Below are 23,228 nucleotides of genomic sequence, written 5' to 3' on the forward strand. Positions count from 1 at the left end.
GGCATTCACACTTGGAGACTATGGAAACAGCATCTGTATTTACAGTAGTTAGACTGTTTTTTCATTTTTTCACAGGATGTGGGTGCTACTGGCTAGGCCAGCATTTGTTGTACATCCATAATTGCCCTTGAGAAGGTGGTGATGAGCCATCTTCTTGACTGTCACAGTCCAAGTGGTGTAGGTGCACCCAACACACTGTTAGAAAGGGAATTCCAGGATTTTGACCCAGCAACAGTGAAGGAATGGCAATATAGTTCCAAGTTAGGGTGGTGTGTGGTTTTAAGAGGAACTTGCCTTGTCTTTCTAGACAGTAGAGATCATTGGTTTGGATGATGCTGTCAAAGGAGGCTTGATGAGTTGCTGATAGCCTCCAAAGTCCCAGGAATGTTAGAATGTCAGGTTGTGATTTAAACTATCCATTTCATTCCAAAATAGAAGAGAACTGAGGTCTAAATCGTAGCTAATTCCTACCTGGATACAAGGCCCATGTGATTCACAGTGCCATGGAGATGGGCTTTGAGAGGGGAAGGGTTTCTAAGATACCTCTGAAACTCACAGACAAGTTAGTCTGCCAGGATTTGGGTAGCTTGCACCAGAGGGAGAATCACCAGGAAAAACCCACACCATGAAAGACAGTTCTGGGATTAAGAGTTAATTGGATGGGAAAGGAAAAGAATGGAAGCAAACCCTCAGGAGCTGAGAATCACTTTGGACTGGTTCCAGGAAAATCAGATGACTACTTAAGGGACAGTGTAAAGTCAACCTGTGAAGTGGGTTTTTTGGTTGTGTTAAAAGGAGTTCTGTTCTGTAGTTTAAAGTATAAGTTGGCTACAAAAATAATGTTTAGTCAATAGTGTTTTTGGTCTATTGCAGCAAAAGCCTTAAAACATGAACTCTTGTTGTGTCATTCTTTCAGTTAACAACTGGAAGTTCAAATTTCTTTTTTTAAAGTTATCAGTCTCTACAGGGATTAAAGTGTGAAATTGGGTTTCCAGAAACTGATTCTGTCTAAACACTTCCTGAAGTGCTTACAATGCCCTTTTAATATGACCGGGCTTCAAAAAGTAATGAGGTCAATTTTTGCACTTGACCTTTTTTCACATTTATAGTATCATAACAATTTTCATCTAATTATATACAGAGAGAAGGTAGGAAAATAAGAGTTCGACTCATTCAGCGTTAGGCTCACAGACCTAAATGGGATTACCTCAACCTTGCTGTCCTCTTTTAACGCACACTTCAAATAAAGTCTCCCGCACACACTGCTAGCCCCAACACTTATCCACTACCAACGTATTGATCACCACTAAGATTACTTCTGACAACATCATCTCACTCACTACCCTTAAAATTCTGCGTTCCTCCTTTCTCACTGCACTCAGCACCCAGCCCTGGAAAATCTCTCATCTGGCTCTCTAACAGATTCAATTTCAAACTCCCTCACCTTTGTCCCTCTACCCTGCTACTATCAACTGCTTCATTGCTTGTTCCAACAACATCACTTGCCATCTTCCGCGCCCTGTTATTTTTCTGGTAAAGTTCCCATTGTTGTTTTCTTAATTCTTTATAAAATGCTGATTCAGCCTCAACTGGAGTATTGTGTCCAATTCTAAGCATCACACTTTAGGAAGAATGTGAAGGCTTTAGAGAGTGTGCACAAAAGGGAATGAGGAGCTTCAGAGAAGTGAATAGATAGGAGAATCTGGCATTGCTCTCCTTAGAGAAGACAAGGCCGAGAGGAGATTTGGTAGAGGTGTTCAAAATCATCAGAGGGTCTAGACAGAGTAAATAGAGAGCAACTGTTCCCATTGGCGGAAGGGTTGATGAATAGAAAATTTGAGGTGATTGGCGAAAGAATCAATGGTGACATTAGGAAAAACATTTTTACGCAGCAAGCGATTAGCATCTGGAATGCACTACCTGAGTGTTGTGGAGACAGATTCAATCGTCACTTTAAAAAGGAAATTTGATAAGCGCCAGAAGAGAAAAAAACATTGCAGGACAAAGGGGAAAGGACCAGGAAGTGGGACTGAGTTGCTCCAGCAGAGAACTGGCATGGGCGTGGAGGCCCAAATGACCTCCTTCTGTGCTGCAACTATTCTATGATTCCATAATTCGAAACACTGAGACTTGAATGCATTTAGCTTAGTCATTTATTGAGATCTTGTGTGAGCAATGGGTACAAAGTTCTGCACAATGACATAATCAATGATATGGCTTTTTATGTGGAGCTTTTTAGTGTTCATGGAAACAAAACAAATTGTGGTACTGAACAATATGCTAGGCCATGTGAAGCTGTTTCAGAAAAGCATCCCATCATTACAGTATAACTTTTCTTCCAAAGCTACAAATTTATAATCCCATGTTTCTCAGTTCTTAGAGCAAGTAGTTAAAGGTTGCTGTACTGTGTATGCTATGACTTCTATGGCCAACAGGTGGCAAGAAAACCTTGCCTTCCTTTCCCTTTGTGTCTGTACTTTTAGTCTTATTTTTTCCCTTTTGCCTTTTTTTCCATGACCACAGCAAAGCAGCTACATTTTTGAACTTCATTCTTGGCTTGAGGAATATGCATTTCTACTTGCATTGCGAGTGCTGGTGGGAAATGTCAAATTTTCAATTGATTGTAATAAAAAAGGCAACATGTAAATAATGTGGGTCACTGAATCCATATTGATTTTGAATTAAAATGACCCCCTTCACCAGTCTGCTATGACTCAGATGTGTGCCACAATTAAGCCAGGTAAACAGCCAAGTTGAAAAGCAATTTTGTAGTGTGACAAAGGGACCATTACATGATGTCCACAGTGTGTTGACCCAGAAGTGTCTACTAATTAATATCCAGCAGTAAAATGAAAGCTTCGCAGCTTTATAAATCTTGAAATCATACATCTGTTGCACAAGGAAAAGAAAGGAGTTTTAAATTTGAGCATTCCTAGTTGATTAAAAAGATAATGAAGCATTATTGCTATAAGTAATAGCCAATGTATAACTGCAATCTGGAAGGGCAATCTGAAGTTGGCATGATCTTTATTCCAAAATAGCCACCGTTTGTGCTTAGCTAAAGTTTCTCACAGGATGAAGTGGACAGTTGGCTGAGTCCATTCATTCAGTAAACAGGTGGTCTGTAAATGACTGCATGCTGATGCACAATCATGAATGAATTGGCAGCTGACAGCACTATCAAATACACAAGTAGTGGATTATTTCAGAGCAGTTTCAAAATGATTGGTTTGTTTAACTCCTTCAGCTCTAGTATTCTGAAGAAGGGTAAACATTATTTTTAATCCTACCCCTCGAATCTAAAATTTTTATTCAAATCCCTCCATAGCCCCAACCTTCTTTATCCCTGTAATGTTCTCCAGCCCTACAACTTTCTGAAGTTTCTGTATTCCTCCAATTCTGGCCTCTTATGCACCTGACTTCTTATGTCCTACCACTGGCAGCCATGCCTTCAGTTGTATGGGCCCTAAGCTCTGGGATTCCCTCCCTAGCCCTTCCTGCCTCGTAAGACACATAAATCCTACTTCTTTGACTAAGCTATTGCGTACCTGTCCTAAGCTGTCCTTATTTGGCTTGGTGTCCATTTTTGTCTGATTGAACTACTGTGGAACATGTTGGGACATTTTACCACTTTAAAGGAATGCAAATTATTATTGTAGACTGTAAAACTTTACTCAGTTATCTAAAATTCCCATACCTGATCTGCAGGATAGAACCCTGTGAATAAGTTGTGTAAACGATCCCTGTAGTTTTTAACCACTGAAAACTGATGCAGACAGCAAATTCAGATGCCTTTACCCTTGCTTCCTGATGTAGATTTCAACCCAGGTATAAGTGAAGGGGCAATCCCGAAGCACATGGCAGAATTAAGTTTCCCATTGTAGCCCATTTTATACTACCTATTAATGATAAATAAACTTAAATACTATTCACTTATTGCTGATTAGCAAACACAAGTCAATGTTCTGTACTGTATTTACATCATAAAGAATAGCTCATTACTCTTATATATGGTGAGTTACAAAAAATTTATTATTTTCTTTACAAGTATTTCAACAGCAAGACTCAGAAATCCAATACTTTAAGGTACAGGCTTCACACGGAGACACAAAGCGCAAATTCTACAATAAAAGGCTTTCGGTCTATGCCAACGTCAAGCACAGAATGCATCAACTTTACATTGCAAACCAGACAGAAGGTGGTTAAATCACTCAACCTTACAGTATCCTTTTCTTACCCACAATGCAGTCCTGCTGTTTAAATGTTCAGTGGGGGTAGGAAGCACACTCATAAAAATGCAGTTTTAACTTGTTACATCTTTGGCCTTATTTTGTTCATTCCACGGTTTACTTTTATTGTTAGGTCTTCAGAATCCTCATTTATAGGCTGCTACATCATGAGCTGTATGAAGTCACCACTGGCTGATGTTCCAGGATTTAATTAGAAAATTAGCTAAATTAAGCAAATTTTCGATATTAAACATGAATCAAATCAAAATCATTATCGCTGAGGCAAACCAGTAACATAACACATTGGAGCATCATATAATGAAGGTAGATAGACAACGCCAATGAGGCCCTTATAACTAGCACCTGCCCCCTCAACCCCCCCGTCCCCATCCCTTTCAAGGAGGAGTGGGGGAAGACAGTATACAGAAGAGTGCCTTCTCCACGTAAAGAGAAAATTGGGATAGCAAGGCAAGTTATAGTTTAAAGGATACTTGGCTTGCCCTTCTGCCATGGAATGATGCTTGGAGGATCCGAAAAAGCAAGAAACTCTGGGAGGGAGGGGAGGGGGGGGGAGGGAGGGGCAGAAAATCTTTTCTAGACATTGGGTGGCACAGCTTTTGTGACAGAAATTTTCCACCTTTGAGACCCTATTCATTTACTTTGAATAATTCTCCTCCTGGTTAATCTTGGCAATATGTTGCCTTATTAGAATAGTGGCAGGAAAGATTAGAATGCTATCCATTTTTCCTTATAGTAAGTGGGCTTTCTGTAAACCAAATTACAAGACAATTGTGATCAAAGCTGAGGATGCTGCAAGAAAGAAAAAACTATAATAGAGGCATTCATATCTTTTCAAAGATTTAAAAGGGCAAATAGGAGCATAAATTGCCTACAACCTATACATCCATTAAAATAGTTAATTCAAACCAAGACAGGCATAGCAGAATCCAATTAAAATTCATTTGCCATAAATTCCAAATCCTTTTCATTGTACATCAACTTTCATTCCAAAATTCAAAATTCAGAGCTCATAATACAAAGACAAAATACTGCAAATGCTGGTAATCCGAAACAAAGAAAAATACTCAGCTCAGGCAGGCATCTGTGGGGAGAAACAGTTAACCTTTGTCAGGACTGGAAAAAGTTAGAGATGTAACTAGTTTTAAACAAGAGGCAGAGAACAGTGGGGAAAGCACAAATGGCAATGTCTGTGGCAGAGTGGAAAGCAGGAAGATTAAGTAGCAAAAGGATTGATGGTGCAAGACAAACAGTGATGATAATAGACAAAAGATGGATCTAGAGGAGGTATAAATGGGAATAGGAGAACCATCACCAACAGCTGCCACCTGAAAAAATTGGGACAGTGGATATGATCTGAAATTGTTTAACTCAATGCTAGGACTAGAATTAGTAAAGTGCTTAATTGAAAGGTGAGGTGCTGTTTCTCAAACTTCAGTTGAGCCTCACTGGAACAGCCTAGGAGACCTGGAGGTCAGAATGGGAATGTGGCCAAGGGTTAAAATGACAGATGACCATAAGTTCTGGGCTATGCTTGTGGAGTCTAAGGAGGTGTTCTACAAAATAGTCACTAAATTTGTGTCTGATCTCCCCATTGTAGACACATCATGGGTAATAATGTACAAAATTGAAATTTAGATTTGATTTCAAATCATAACCACTGCCCCTATTTTCAGCAGTGATGATTCTTTTTGCATTTATACCTCCTTTAGACTCTTTTGTTTACTTGTCTAATATTCCCATTTCTTTTGCCTTGCACCTTTTGTCATTTAATCACTCCTGCCTTCTACAGTATCACAGACCTCCCCTTTTGTCCTTCCCCTCCCTCTGTACTTGTTTAAAACCTGTTTCATTTCTAATATTCCAGTTCTAACAAAAACTCATCGGCCTGAAAGGTTAGCCGTTTCTCTCTCCGCAGCTTGCCTGACCTGCTGCGTATTTCCAGCATTTTCTATTTTTATTATATAATTCATAAGTCAACTGTAGAGTAAAATGTTGTGTTCGTACACCATTGTCACCAGCTTCAGTTTCACTGTTGGAAGAGCTGCAGGGATGAGTAGTATGAAACAGAGCTCCACATTAATCTGTCTTTGATAAACATCATGCGCATCCAGGCAACAAAGAATGTCTGGGTGGTGGTGTCAATTTGTTTTTATTCTCCATCTGTACTGGCTGGGATTTTGATTCAAAGACTTGTGCAACTGGCACAAACATCAGGGATTTAAGGAATGAGCTTATTTCACTTTGTCCAAAAGAGTTGTACACAACCTGTAAACTACATTGCTATTTCAATGAGGAAACTTTATTTTTTTTGAGGGGGGAGAGGGGGTGGTGGAGAGTGAGAAGCGAAGAAACAGCTGTGAATTCAGATCAAGGTAGGTCAATACCCTGAGCAAGTGAACACTTAACCCCCAACCAGGTTTATCACTTTAACTACAAGGGATGCCTGCCTCTTAAAATCACTCGCTTCAGTTGGTTGATTACAAGTCTGGCAGTGAATAGGGCATTATAGAGAATTTAAGCAGTTCTTCAGAAATATGATGCTAATGAGGAACTAATACGGTCAAATCCCTTTTCTTTGCTCAATTGAATCAAGCCTTTAGAATACTGATTACAGACCACCAGTGGAAAGAATTATGAAAGATATGCTACAAACACCACCATCACATCCCATCTGGCTAGGAAAGATGCTTGGTGCACAACATCCTCCAGCTGTGATTTTAAATTCAAAGTTTGAACTGGATGTTTTACATGAACGTCTTAAGAAATTGCAAAATATCTCTACCTAAGTAGCACTGGGTTCAGTGGGATTTTGTTAACAGTGTCACCATACATAATATTAATCAGGTGCACATTTACAAAAGGTGGACAGGAATACTTGCTAAGTAAACAAAAATGTAATAGAGAATAAAAATGTGAAAGGAACATAACAAGATATACAAAATTATGTGACTTTTGTTAGTGAATGCATTCTTCTTACACATACACTATTATCCAACTTATACCCCCTTTTCTACATTAAAGAATTCAAGCAGGATATTACATAATGTCAGAGTAGCTCCTGAGGATTGAGTACAAGAAATATCTTGTATGCACTGAACACTAGATGATCAAATTGCCTCCTGGATGCTCACAATGCACATTCTGGGATTGGAAAACCACAAAAATTTAAAGCCAATCACATTAGGTGTCAACTGCAATCTGCTCTCAACAAATTGAAAAATGCCAAAACAATACATTTTGATACAATTACACAAGAACTACTTCTGCTTTTTTTTGGAAGGGGATGTAAAGAACAACTAGACTCAAGCAGCTTGAAATTCCTCACATGGTAAGTTCTTGATCTGAGCTGGGTTGGCAAGAATAGGCACTGAAAAGAATGGAACAGTTTCCTCAATACAGGGATGGAGGAGAAACTGTAGTATGAGTTACACTGTCTTACTTTCACATATCTTCTCAGAGATCCTTACAAAGAATCACACAGGATAGAAAGGTGGAAAAAAATATTCAAGCACCCAGTCACAATTTGGGTCAGTATGTCATTCAGTTAACCTGCCCAATACAGTTAATGAGAACCACAAAAGAATGAGATTTCCAAAAAAGAAACTCAATGGAGGATGTGAACAGCAGTATTTCCTATTGTGATGTGATTGGTCTCAAAGAAATGACCTAATTGGTAGTGCCTCATGAAATAGAATGAAAAAACATTATGTGGAGCCATTCCCATTTTGAGGGGAAAAAAGCAAAATGTTTAAGCTAAAGGGCCAAACACATACCAGGAACCTAACTGAAAGTGGCTATTTAACGTCTGGTGTTACATATCTAACGGCTCTTCCCGGTTAGTATTGTCATTAGAGAGATCAACACATTCAAATGGGAAATTGCTTCCATCCATGGTGTACAGCCCCTACAATGCACTTATACACAGAATGAGTAACTCATTAATTAAAATTTTACCGCAAATGTCATTACTATGGCTCAATGTCAGGATATGTAATAATAACTGATTAACTTAGTACATGACCTATAAGTTTCACAGCACAAATGGCATCACTGCCCAACTGTGAAGTTTGTATTCTTTCCTTCTTCCAGAATTTGAGATCATTGGCCTTTGCTCAATTATGGTTAGGTGGGTTATTGGGAAGGTTGTAAATTAGTACCATATTTAAGGCCAAGCTTTCACGGATATATTAGCTTAAGACTACTGGAATCATTTGATTCTGGATCCTTAACAATCAATAGGAAGAAGTTATTACATTGTTACATTGATTGATTCAAACCATCACCCAAAGTTAAAAGGAGATTGCTGCAAACGTGCACCATGCCAGGTCAACAAGGAGGAAATATTTTCCATTTTTTTTGCCTTTTCTTTTTGGCTTGCTTTGGTTTCCAACTGGGCTGACACTACTGTTAGTACTTCTATCTGAATATTAATCCAGAACCCATTTGCACTGCTATAATTGTGCCAGAGAATAAGCCACGTAAGTCTATTTTCAAAAGCAATACCCTAGAATAATAAGCAACATGCAAAGAGCAAATTGAGAGATGGCTTACAATGAAATCATTTGGTTCTGTACTAGCACAGACAACCACAGTTTATTCTGCAAGGACTTTGAACTTTTTATTAGCAAATGCCAGTGTGTTAATGGATATTTCAAGCTTTGTCCATTAAAGCCATATTACATGAACTGTGGCAACATTTGTTTTTAAAAATACAGTGCTCAAGGGATGATCGGAAACATCAAAACAGCAACTGGCTATTAAAGAGAAAAAAAGGAAATAAAATTGTAAGGAATTGCAACTATGTCCAACCAACATCAAAAGGGTATGTTGAAAGGTCATCATATAGCCTGCTTTGGCCAGGAGATTTTTTTTACATCAATGGTCAATTACTACAATAAATTCATATCATTTGTATTTCTTTTTAGACCTGTGTATGTGTCATGGCCCACATGTGTTTTGTAAAGAACAAAGTGGAATTTTAATTTTTCTACTCCCTTTATAATCTATTCCTTGGGAGCCAAGCATTTTACATGCTATCGTGAGCTGCACATTTTAGTGACTGTCCCAGAATGTAGCATAAATGTAATACAAAAGAGAATCAGCAACCAAGGTCCAACCACCTTATTAACAAGACAACACTAAAACTGTGAGACCTATAATGATGGGCTATACAAACTTTAACAACTGGCAACATTCGAAAGATTTTCAGGAACAGTAAATGAAGCCAATTTAGTTATCATTTTGTGAGAGGGCAGGGTTGCCAACTGTTATGGGCAACTGGTAATCACAGAATATCTGCATTCCGCTCAAAATCTACCTTCAAGTTCTTCAGTCTATTCCAGGACTTTTCACATGAATAACAAACATTATAACTGGTTACATATTCTGGTACAACTGAGACACACAGCACAACGCTGGTCCACAAGAACAAACGCAGCTTCCATCTTAGGGAGTGGGCTGTAGCCTCTACATAGGGGTCAGTCTGGTTCTCCCTCAGGGGTCTGCTGCTGCGGCAGCCTGATATTTTAAATGGGTCAGGCTCTAGTACAAGTAGCCCATTTGTTACAACTAAGACAAGCCAACTTGTCTACATCCTTTAGTATTTAAGTTATGGGTATTATTACAGCCATTACTGAAGCTGTTCCTTTAATCTGAATGAGAAATATACACCACAAAATTATTCATTAAACCAGGTTCTTTTTTAACCAACCGCTCAAGATATTTAAATCTTAGGCAGCCTGGGTAAAAAATACTGTAGATTTAATGCATCTTACTTCTCTTTTTTCTCTCAAAATGATTAAGGACTTATTAGTATGCACTGTTCATAAGTCTATTCCATTTATACACAATCAATGGTGTAAACATACATAATTTATATTACATGTGCTTCATCTTTTGTTTTTTTTGTCACTATAACACCACAATAGAACACAGTACAGGTCCATTCACAATGCACAGCCCAGAATGTCTTCTGGTAATCGTAGCTCCAGTCAACAGGGTTTATGGAGGAGTTTGTGTGTATGTTCTGGGCATCAATCATCTGATAAAACTCGGATGGGGGACAGGGGTTCCTTTTTTATTAATACAACAAACAGCATTAACAAGTTGTCCTCTTGGATGGGCGGCTTCTCTCCTTCCACGCACTTAAGAGAAAAACAAAAATGGGATATTTGTACATTTTTTTGGTGCCACCCCACAATTGTTCATGGTCCTCTTTCTGTTGTGAGGCATTGTGATTAACTTGGCCTCAGGGTAACTGTGGCCTTTTTGCCCACATCCCACTTCTTCACAAATACACACGTCTAAGGTCTCCAGGAGATGTGATGGTGTTGCACTGTGGACAGAGCTTTTTGGCCCCCTGAAAAATAAGAAAAATTCAATTAAACACCAGAAAAGGTCAGCGATTGGCAATATCATGTTCACCTTCTTTCAGATATTAATGTGGAAAAGGTAATTATTATTGCCCATTTAACCCTTCACAGTTAAAGCATAATTTTTTACAACACTATTTCATATTTTTAGATAGTTATTCCCAGAATAGTGAAAGGGCTACGATTTCAAACATTTCTCCAACTCTATAATTATTAGAAATGTACAAAATTGCTTCAATATAGACTTATATTTTCTAAGGCAGGTGTTTTAACTTTAATATTTCCGTATCTCTTCACACACCATTAAAAATAATCTCTCCTTGATGTTATTCTGCACTTTATACCATTTCCTCAGCTAAAACCCACGCCTTTTGTAATACTTTTCTCCAACCAACTGTTAGGTGTGGCTCGACAATTGAAGGTGACTGAACTTTTGATTTTCCTTTGGGTGTAAGAACCTCGCCTCTGTTTAGCAAATCCTTTTCACGCAGCAAGTTATCCTAGGATCAAGTGGCTTCTATGCCAATTCAAAGTCACAGCCTATGTTGCTATCCCCATTGCTATCAGTGGAACTATCCCAGAATGCCTATTCTTCTCCTCAGCCAGTGGCATCACTGGGGTTGCCGGGAGAATAGGATCACTATCAAAGTAGGTCTCTGTTGAGGATAACAATTTCCCTACAAAAACTCCTGGAGACATTACTAATTTTAAATACACACTGGAGGGGGAGGAGGGTGGTGTTATTTTGAACAAACATTATTTCCTTCCCTTTTAAGTACAATGTTTCTCAGAGGTTCTGTCAAAGTTAAGATAAAGCTATATGGTTTGCATATTTTTAGATGTAGCCAAGAATTGTTATTATTTATCAGAATGTACTTCTACTGACTGCAGTAATATTCCATTTTAAGAGTGTTATTTTCAATGGCTATTCTCCTATACACACACTTTTTAACAACAATTTACATTGCCTACTAGTGAAAATGTATTTTTTCAAGCCATTCTCTCTCTACTGCAGATGCTAATCAGCAAATACTTAATTCATGTCCTAGAGCTTAATTGGTGGACATATTGTCTAATCTAAATTATCAGTAAAGCAACCTTTTTATTATTTTTGTTCCATGATGAAATGCACCTGATACAAAGCTCAACACAAGCAGTGAAAATGCTGAAACCATTTTACACTTATGTCGAATAGGCTATAGTGTCTAGGTTTAATTCATTTTAGTGTTTACTCCAATGAAGCCAAAAACAGATCAACCAAAACTGGTTTGTGCCATTTTAAAAATGCAATCCTATAAATCTGACCAGCCAGATTATTAATACAAAAACCCCTGGTAGTCATCTCAACCACTGTGACAATTTAAAAGGGGTGTGAAATAGGCTAATAAAGGAGTTGTCTCAAAAACACTTTAGAATAAAAGAACGTAATAAGATAAAATGAAAAGTACAAGTCTCTCATAAACCAAACAACTAAACCAGATAAAATGCAATTTTGCTCTGATTTACACTAATCTAAAGTGATATGGTTAATGACTACGTATGCAACATGACATTGGAATGCTCAGAGCTGATGCATTGTAACAGCAGACAAAATGTGGCAAGCTCATTATACAGAGATTGCAATAACAATTTGTGTCGGAGCATAGTAAATATTAGGGTTGCCGAAAACAGAATTTTATCAGTTTTTAAAAGCTGATAAATCCATTCAGTTAGCCACTGATCAATTTTTAATTAAACAAATTCTACAGTGCTAGATACCATTTATCTGATCTGCAGTTTATAGATGCCAGAAAATGAGAGTTTCCTGCTGTCTTCACCCTGCATACATATTCAAAATAGAGACCAATGAAACATTTTTCCATTTATAATCTATGAGGACAAATTAAAATTTGGCACAATTCTAAATGAAAAATACTCCCATGGCTTTGCTTGAAATTATGCACAACCATTGCACACCCAAAACCCATATAATGGACTGTTCAAAACTACAAATCAATATTTCAATTGTAGCCTGGCCTTGTACAAATTCAATATCATCTCACTGTTTTGTATTCTATGTTTCTAGATGTAAAATCGAGGGTTTTGTTTGCCTCTCTTATAGTCTTATTTACTTTTGTAGCCACCTTTTGCACATCAAGATCCCTCTGCTCCATTTAAAATCTTACCATTTTTTCCCCCAATGTATTTTTTCATTTAGCACTATCTGTCTATCCTATCATCATTTCTATTTCATCCTAAAGCATGTTTTTGCAATCTATAATTTGTCATAAATCCAATTCAGCATCATCAGCAAAATGTAGATATTCTTTCCATAATTCCAGATCATTTATGAATATAAAACATGAGATTGGCCCCAACATGGACTCCTGCGGAAAATCACCTACCATATCCTTCCAGTCTGAGAAACTTCCTTTTATCCTTTTGGCTTTTTATCCACCAGCCATCTGTTTATCTATTTGACCACATTCCCCTTAATTCCATGTGCCATTATTTTTTCTATAAATCTCTTATGACCTTATCAAATGTCATTTTTTGAAAATCCATAGAAATCAAATCTACTGCATTTCATTTATCCATCAACTTTGCAATTTCTCCAAAGAAGAAGGTTGATCAAGCATGGCCTGCATTTTAGATACATATGCTGACCAACCATTAACAGGTTATGCTTGTCTAAGTGCTTTAGCAATTTCATATCATGTTACGTCATGCCATGTGTGCTTTGCCTGAAGGCAGGTCCTTAGCTCATTGTCTGCAGCTACTTCAACCTGAACTGTTTTCTTCGTACTTATTATCAATGGTGGTTTGCCACTCTCAGGGGAAAGGCAAGGAGGCAGGTTCCAAGTCTACCTCATCCAGAATGGGAATTGAACCCTTGGTGTTGGTGTTATTCTGAACCACACACTAACCATTTAGCCAACTGAGCTAACCGGCTCCCCACCATATTATAGATCCTAGCATAAATTCCAGTGCTCTGTCTACCTTTATGTTTGAGGAACTTCTTCAGTATCACATCTATAAAATTGACAACATCTGCTAACAGTTGCATACTGACCTCTGGCGAATCTATAATTTCAACATCCACTTGATCTGTAAAAACTAAAGTTAAAATACTTATTTAGTATCTCTATCAGCTCCTCCTAGTCTGCTAAAACCCGGTTCCCTTTTCTTAATGTACAATGATTATCAACTTACCAGTGATGTGCCTATAGAAAGCCTATTTATTGCCCTTTCTCTCATATTATTAGGGAGTTAAATTGGACAGCCCTCTAAACCAGGCGCAGGGATCGTGATGCATGATTAACCTTTGCCTGTTGACTGAAATCCAGGCAGCAGGTCAACTTCGTGCTGTGCTTATTGGAATGATTGCTGTGTGCAGCCAGCACTAAGTGCACTGTTTATTGGCATCAGTGGGAGCCAAAAATCATAACTTCCTAACATATCTTAAAACTAGCCTGTACCTCTTAAAGGGAAGGTGCAGAGAGTGGAGTAGTTGCCAGTAGTCATGCAGCAAGTGAAATAGTGAAGAATGGCACAACATAGGAGACATAGGGTTTCAAGGTTTTCAGACGCTGCACTGGAAGGCTTGGTGGAGGAGGTGGACATTGCCACTCCTTCACTCTCCCTGGGTCAAAAACATGGAACTCTCTCCCTAACATCACCACATGGACTGTAGTGGTTCAAGAAGACAGCTAACTGCTACTTTCTCAAGGGCAATTAGGGATGGGCAACATGCTGGCCTTAACAGTGATGCTCATATCCCACGAACAAATAAAATAAAGATGGACAGGAGGACAGATGTCCTGTATCCTCAGGGAGCCAGGAGCCCAGCCAGCTCAAAATGGATTGGTAGCAGATAGCCATTGAGGTCAATGTCAGGACTCAAGCCTCAAGGACCTAGAAGTTCAATGTCCTCGCACAAGTGGACAAGGCCATCAAGTCCATCAATCAGGACTCAAACCTAAGATTCATATGCTCCACTGCACTCTCACACTGAATACTGCTACAAGCTTAATACCCACATATCAGAGCTTGCACACACCGTCAGCTTTTCAACCATTACATCCAAATCACTGAAACAGATTGAATCATACTCACTGACACACCTTCCTCTCTTTTGCATGATAAGGTCACCCATGACTGGAGGCAGCCGGAGCTAACCGAAAGAGACTGGCAAGCCTGGATGCCCTAACTCCCATGAGGGAGACACTGATGGCAGTTACTGGAACGGCAATTGTTGATCCCAGACCAGCCGTGGAGATGAATCAGTTGAAGATCACATCCTTCTCATACCTAATCTCCATCTCACATTCCATTTGCCCCTCATTCCAGAATCCCTTCTGATTTACAAATTGCGGATGGTGTAAGGTTGCACCTCTTCCTTCTGCAACCATACCTTGGTGCCTTTCTCCTTTCAGATATACAAGATGTGAGGCCTGACCAGGCAGAGGAGGAACAGCAGGAAGACAGTGATGATGAAGAAAACTGTCACTTGATTTCACTTGCAGCCACCAGTTAAAACAGTGACACAGTGTAATTTAAAGGGTTTAGATGCTAAAGATGCAGTACGTAGAGTACAGCCTGGGCAAGCTCAGACATTGGGCATGCGTGGAATGTTTATTTTACAGTGGTTTTTATTTTATGCGCAGCAGCCTGCAGCCAAGTCAGTGGGCAAGGATAGCAGAGGCTCGCTGGAAGACGAGGTCACGCACAGATTCTGCTGCAGAGGACTCAGATGAAGACTTTGATTGGGAAGCCTACAGAAGGCTGATTGGTATGCTCAATGAAATGCTTGGTGCATTGAGGAAACCTGCCAAAAAGCCTGTGTTCAATGCCAAGGACCATAGGGGAGTCTGGCACCAACTTTGCATCGCTTAATGCACAGCTGGGTGTCCATCATTCCCAGCTTGGAGGTGGTAGCCAACTTCATTAGCACATTTGTAAACCCTACTGCAGTAGAAACTCAGACTGAAGCCATGCAAATTCAGACCGTGAAATCACAGCTGCAGATACCAGTGCTCAAAGGGGCTTGTAGGATGCAAAAACATTCCAGCAATTTGTCCTCCAACACTACTAGGGATTACTAGGATTGCTGAGGCACCACACCAGGGGAGTGGCAGTGGCTCCATCCAGTACAAACCTGCTGTCCTTTCTCAGGGTGACAGTTCATCCTCTCAACCCGTTCACGCTTGTCAGCTAGCCAGCTCTGACAGCTGCTGCCCATGCCAAGTTGGTACAGTCTGAAGCTGGGTCTTCTAGGCCTACAGCTGCTCAAGGTCACCCTCAAAGGACATAGACAGTCTCTACCATTGAAATCAGTAGGTTTCTGCCAGCCATGCTGCAACCACTGGGATAGCACTGGATATTTTTATTATTTTTGCATGTTGGCCAAGATGATGACATGATGATCAGTAACAGAGGGAAGCTAGGAGAGTGGGTCTTCCGCTGAATAGGGAAATTAGGGCTCTGGCATCTCACTCAAAGTAATTCTTTACATACAGCCTGGTTAGAAAGGGACTATTGACACCTCCCTTCCTTTTGTTCCTCCTCCATTCATTATAGCTGTTGCCCTTTTCTGTGTGCCCTCTGCTACGAGTCATGCTCTCTTCCAAGGGAGAGGTATATTAGTGCATCCATCTCTGGCAGCAACTGGTTTGTTCAGAAGCCTTAAAGTCAAGAAAAGAATCTTCAATAGTTGCCACAAGTGTGGCAGAAATGTGCATGTGCACATCAAATGTCATTTTGCTGCCCAAACACACCCTTAGACTTTCTAACCTTTTTATACTTTTTCAATATTCTTTACATTTGTCCTGAGTTACTTTAATATGTCCTGTAAGCAATTAAATGCATTTTTTTAGTTTCAAGTTTTCATCAAATGGATCTTTCAATACATCCCTGCAGCCTGAACTATAAGACAAATTTATCCTATCGTAGTGTCCTTTTTAAATCAAAGCTGCTGAATATTAAGAAGAAAGCCTAATTTGCAGCTACTGGGCTCAACTTGCTGAAAAGTTGTGCATTTTTGTTAACAGCTAATATAGACCTCCAAACATTAATCTTGAAGTATTAGCAGTCAAGATACTCAAAGATATCAATGACCCACAAAGGCCTTGCTTCTTTTTGTAATGATAACAAGGAACAAATGTCTACAAAAACAGGTAAATGATCTACTACCATTATCTCATGTGTCAAAGGAAGTGACAGCAAAAAGGTGTGAACAGTCATTAGAATGAGTGGTTACCTCTAACTACTATCAGAAGCTGGAGTGGTAAAGGGAGATAATGCAAGAATGATAACCACTAATTGCAATGCCAAAGCTCCATATTAACAGAATAATCAGTTGGATAACTGAGGAGCTTGGGTTCACTTGCCAACCAAGCTTGTTAATCCTGTGTGTTCTCAATAGCCATCACACTGCTAACTCTCTTAATGATGCTATTCTGACAGAAAAAAAGGCAAATTTAAGAACTTTATTTGTACGGAAACATGTTTTTGCATGAATCCATGTAAACATATCCCAAGGGTTGTTTGATATTAAAATGTCTTGAGATCATTGCAGGATACAAAAAAAGCAGACAGAATCAGGGCCTCTGCAGCGGTTTTATTCCCCATTTTCTGTTGAACCTTCCCAAATAATGCTCCCCAGTTGCAAACATACATCTCCATGCATGAAGTTAGTGTTACATTCAGTCAACTAACCGACAGCTGTGCTTTAGCAGTGTGGGAAAAGACACAAATTGGTAGGAGGTGGATGGGTTAGCATCCTTTATTCCCAGTACCGTGAGTTAAGCCACTCCCCCAGAAACAAAACAAGCTCTCAGTTGCGTATCTCATAACAATAAGATTAATATTTGGACTGGTAAAAGCTTGTGGATAGATTACTAGTACTCTCATGCAACCTGATAAAAACGTGAGCTCAGCTTCAAAAGTTCTAATATTTGCTATTGTACAGTACTGTAGGTTTCCATTACTGACGAAAGAGTAAATAGTAAATAGCTGGAAGAACGCAAGTTCAAGTTATGTGCCTTCACCTTTTTCCATCTTTAATCTAAACTATTATAGTCATGCCACTCTGCAGCACAGCAATATTGAATAAGTTACTGCAGGGGGGAGGATTAGGCACTCACTGGGCTTCCCATAACGAACACAGAACAGCTCACTGGGGAAAACCTGGCTGTTCATTTACTAATAAATCACAAGTTTACAAAATACAACTTCCCCTGCAAAGCAAACGTGCTTTCCTTGTGGACGCTCTTTTCACAAGTGAAGAATCAAGTTTTACTAAGAGCCCAGATGGATTTATGGTCTTTGGATTTATTTAGTCATGAGGATTTTATCAAAAAGTCAGTAATAGGATACATCTAAAAGCTGACTGCGCTCCTTTAGCATTTTGCACTATAGCAGGGAATGCCACTTCGTGAATCACAGCAAGCAAACTGAACAATGCACTGTCTTCTGATACAGGAATACAGGAATCCAACGTTGGCATCCATTCCTAGTCCAACCGCGAGGGACTATCTTGCTTGCTGAAAACTGTAAATTCCTAACCAGTTGGCAACCACTATCAACAGGAGTGCAATGTTATAGCGCTGTTTGATTTCAATCTTCAGATCAAATAGTTTAATAAAAACTTATGAAAACTCAGCCTTGGGTAAGACTGTAGAAAGTGAGCATGCAAAAATAAAAATGGAAAGAATAAAACAAAACAACAGAACAGCAATAAATGACAAACTGCTAATATAAACTCCACTTAAATGAGCTCAGAATTCTTTCATTCTCACTATTTATTACACGGGCAGCTGTAAAGAGGACTACCAACACAAGGAAAGAAATTCCATTTATCATTTAACCCTTTGAATACCACATAGTGCTTGAAGTTCACATAATACGTGTAGGGTTAGTATCATACCAAGTAGACCAAAATCTATTTGTAAATACATTAAGCATTGAATTAAAAAAAAATGTATGGAAGCATTTCAAGAACCAACCAGCAAGATGCCATTCCTGACAAGTCATTAATACTGCATGCACTGGTGTAGCAACCACTGTCTTTACTATCTAGGGGTCCTAATGCTGACACTTTCAGCCTGGACGCAGTCTTTTGCTACCATGTTGAAAAGGGACAAAGGACGTCTTGGCCTCTTTCTTAAATGACAGCAAAACCTTAATGCAGCTTGTGGAATACAGAGCATATAACCAAATGGTCCTAGTTCATGGTTCAGAACAGAATGATTTTTTCTAGGCCACGAGCAAAATCTAAGAACAAGCTGCAAAGTAATTATGGAAAAAGAGGCAAAGAGGTTGCAAAGAAGGAAGTTAAGCTGCACAGTGCTGGTTGGTTAAAATCTAGTAGTAGCCCTTTGCATACTTTGAAATCCTACCCTGCTCTCTCAGGGATGCAGATATTGAATTACAAAAGGCTGCTAGTGGTATTAAACTCATATGTCACAAGCACATGCCTCAACAGGTCCTTCACTACAATGAAAATAAATGTTCATTGTATACCTGAGTCCTGAGATGGCTTCATACTTGTAGGCTATGTATAAGAAAACTTACTCTCATATCCAGAGCCTAGTACCTATCATAACTGGATTACAGAAAGGCAAGCAACTTCTACTGAAGTTCTGCACCTGGTGGAACCGTTCAAGAAGATATGATAACTGGAAATGCACACATTTCATGGTCAGTTGTGCTGCTTGTGAAAAGCTCCTGGTACTTGCCCATCCACCTAGTGAGGACTCAAACTTCCATGTGTCAAATGTCCAATGACCAACTAATGAGTATCCACTTTGAGAGACAGATAGAGAAAGGTAAGCAGGTCAAAGTATCTCTAAGGGTGACTTTTTTTAATATTCATTCATGGGATGTGGGCATCGTTGGCAAGAGCACCATTTATTGTCCATCCTTAACTGCCATCGAGGTGGTGGTGGTAAGCCACCTTCTTGAATTGCTAGAGTCCATATGGTGTAGGTACACACAACAATGGAGTTCCAGGATTTTGACCCAGGAACAATGAAAGATCAGCAATACATTTCCAAGACAGGATGGTGAAAAAACAGAAACTCCAGGCCATGGAGTTTTCTTTCTGGGTGAAAAAATGCTAGTCCTGAATTCAAAAGGCTGACTGAATAGTTACTTTGATCAATTCAAAATCTTTGATGATGTCACTATGTAGCTGTGGAATCAATGATTCCCCACATCTCAGTGTTAACGTATTGTACCCAAGTGTGAAGTTTTAGTAGCAGTGGGCCAATTCTTACTGGAGAGTAAAAGGACTATAATATAACAAGTTCCCCCCCGACCCAAAACAAAATTTTTAAAAAAAAATATTTTACTGCAAGTACAAAAGTAAGCTTATTGCCAGTATAGTTGAGCCTTGTTCTATTGTCTATGATAAAACTTAAGCTTTGAAAGAATAAAAGAAAGATTTACTGCCTCACTTTCCTGAGACATTCTAATCCAGTGTCACTAAAGAAATCTTGGATATGTGCAACCACAATTTGGAAACTGCAGTTGCATGTCTAAAAAATTTTTAAAAATGCATTTATTTAGTCTCTTCTCACATCTTTTAGAAATGTCAGTGTTTCATATATAATGAATTACTCTGGTGAATTAATTTATATATGCAAATACCATAGAGCAAGATCCAACATCTGACCACATATGACCAATTAATCTGATATTTATGATGTTGATTGCGGGAGAAATGTTAACTAGCACAATGGAAGAACTGATCTACCAGGAGTTTGTTAAAATCGACCTGAACCATTGGAATGGGTTGGTTGGGCCATTATCTCATCAAAAAGACCATGCCTGATAATAAACATCAACAGCTATCAAAAACCCACAAGCAGTACCACAAACATCTTTTGCACTTACATTTTTGTGTTTCTCGTAAGATTTACCAGCAGCAAGCATTTCATAAAAGGGCTTCCCATTCCCTAAGAGGAATGCTACTGCTCAATATTTAGGTAAGTGATAGCAAGGCTCAGGGGTTGATCAAAGAACTTTGCTACTGTAAATTGGCTTACTAAAATGTTTCACATGTCACCACATGATTCCCTTTGTCCTCGTTAGATGGATTATGAACATACAAAAAAGGACAGGAAAAGATTGAACTTATAGTCTGTCAGGCCAGACTGAGGCTATAAAGCAACTGATGTTTTATTTAACATTAACAGATAAATGAATGCAGGATTCACTGCAAAAGAGTGTATTTATCATAATTTACAAACGTTATTACCCTCCACAATATATCAGAATAATAAAGATCCTTCCCTTGAGCTATCTCTCAATATACATTGAACCATGAAAATGTGCATTCACTTCTTCTGTGGTGAAAGGCTGCAAGAGTCAGTTTCTCTGCTGGCTACAGACTTCTGACTTCTGAGGTAAGTTCAGCCACTGAACTGTCATTTCAAATCCTTTGATTATGCACTGAAACAAAGCCCATTCACAAAATGTACAATTTCTTAAATCACATAAAAAAGCTAGCTCCATTCTTTGACAATTAAACAGCACCTGCCACAAATTATGTACTCTCGCACTGATCCCATACTAGTCCCAGGTCACCATCGCAGGGTGAAGCAAGATGCCTGTAATCTTGGAGGCTTATTCAGTCCTGAGCTGAGTTTCTGGCCCCATATCCTCACTGTCACAAGAACGGGCTACTTACACCTCTGAAACACTATCCACTTTTGCCCCTCCTGTTGAAAATCTCATCTATGCCTTTGGTATTTCTAAACACAACTATTCCAATGCTCATCTGGCAGGAGTGCCAGCCTCCAGGCTCTGTAAGCTCCAGCTCATTCAAGGTTCTGCTGCCATATCCTAACCTGCACTGATACCTAGCCAGCCATCACTCCTGCTCTTGTTACACACAAACATAAGAATTAGGAGGAGTAGGCCACTCTGCCCCTCAAGCCTGCTCCGCCATTCAATAAGACTATGGTTGATCCGAATGTAACCTCAACTCCACATTCCTGCCTACCTCCAATAAATCAAGAATTTATCTAGCTCTGCCTTAAAAATATTCAAGGACTCTGCTTCCACCACCTTTTGAGGAAGAGAGTTTCAAAGACTCAACTCTCTGAGAGAAAAAATTTCTCCTCATCTCTGTTAAATGAGCGATCCCTTATTTTTAAACTGTGACCCCTGTTGACTTAGATTGACTCCCAAACTACAATTTAAAATTCTCATCCTCAAAGTTTAAATCCCTTCATGACCTTGCCCCTCACTATCTCTGTAATCTCCTCCAATACACTCAAAACTCTACGTTCCTCTAACTTTTGACAGCTTGCGCATTCCTCCTGTCCTTTCATCCCACTATCAGTGGCCATGTCTTCAGTCATCTGTCCCCCATGTACTGGAATTCCTTAAAATCCACCTCTTTGACGAAGCTTTTGGTCTCACTTTTTAGTATTTCCTTTCTTGATTTGGTGTCCATATTGACTGATTACATCTTTCTGAAGTATTTTGGGGTATTTTTCTACATTAAAGTTGCTACATAAATGCATATAGTTCATGTTTATCCAGAATCAAAGATACTTTAAAATAGGTACAACCCAATACCCCTACATTCAAATATAATAACTCCTCTTGTTTCAACAGAGATCAGTTACTAAAACATACATATTCCCCCATTGATACCCATTCCAGCAAATTGTGTGTTCCATTCACATACAATGGCAGCAATCAAACCATGCAATAGCAAGAAATTTTTATGACTACACATGTCCTCACTCTGTCCTGAGGTGTGACTATTAGGCTAACTGTAACATAAATTCCCTCCAGCTTGCAGAAAACAAAAATTACTGATCTTTATCCTCTGTATACAGTGTGGACAACAGTATAAAAATAATCTTAAAAGACCAAAATGTTTCATTTTTGTCACATATACACAGTACCAAATCAATTTGTTTCCACACCATGGCGCTGTATGGAAGAGCTCTAGTGCCACATTGCCCCTGTCTACAATTCCAGTGCCAAGTCTTGTGTCTCTGCTGCCAGGCAATCTGTAATGGGAGGTAGAACTGCTGGAATTAATGCGGGAACACCTGATACTGAACACATGTGCTACTTTAGCATGAGCTTAGTAGTCAATGCATGGTACCCCAAGTCCAAGTATTATAATGGCCCCAAAGTATGATCTCTTGGCTCTCACACCAACAATCAATATCACCCAATGACTAGAAGAATGAAATGAGATGTTACGCATTACTGTGACATCAAACCTGAAACAAAATAGTGTAAACCAAGCCTTTCAGCTTCTAAGCTAGTGGTGCGAAGTGGGGCATGCAAGAAATCTGAAGACTAACCAACATGCATTGTAATCAAATCTAGAAAACTGCAATTGGAGCAATGAAATGTAAGAGAATCACCATACCTCCTTCCCTTGTGGGGGATATGATGAATAAAGAAACATTAAACTATTAGCGATGATTATAAGTTAGGAAGTGTTGAATCAAAATCTAAAGGACTACCTTAATTGTGGTAATGAACTTACCTCAACCATGATGTGCTAAACTCAACAATAAATGTTTTCCTTTTTAGTTCATTAGTGTTTTATACTTCAAACCCTCATTAGCACTGCGGCAATGTGCCATTGTAG

The 23,228-nt window shown here is 39.1% G+C and overlaps 1 protein-coding gene across 6 annotated transcripts in view; it reads right to left on the bottom strand.

The window, feature by feature from the left end:
- Positions 1 to 4,004: 4,004 nt before the first annotated feature.
- Positions 4,005 to 23,228, bottom strand: part of rnf220a (ring finger protein 220a) — a 514,999-nt gene continuing 495,775 nt past the window's right edge. For 4 of the 6 annotated variants that reach the window (XM_078560995.1, XM_078560994.1, XM_078560993.1 and 1 more), the window contains one exon: positions 4,005 to 10,608. In XM_078560995.1, the coding sequence (XP_078417121.1) occupies positions 10,537 to 10,608 (72 nt within the window). In that variant the 3' untranslated portion in view covers positions 4,005 to 10,536. Of the gene's footprint in view, positions 10,609 to 22,524; positions 22,633 to 23,228 lie in introns of all 6 variants that reach the window. The other 2 variants (XM_078560991.1, XM_078560990.1) reach the window with 1 other exon arrangement.

Source organism: Cetorhinus maximus, chromosome 17 (genome assembly GCF_964194155.1).
Source record: "Cetorhinus maximus chromosome 17, sCetMax3.hap1.1, whole genome shotgun sequence".
In the NCBI taxonomy this organism is placed as follows: domain Eukaryota; kingdom Metazoa; phylum Chordata; class Chondrichthyes; order Lamniformes; family Cetorhinidae; genus Cetorhinus; species Cetorhinus maximus.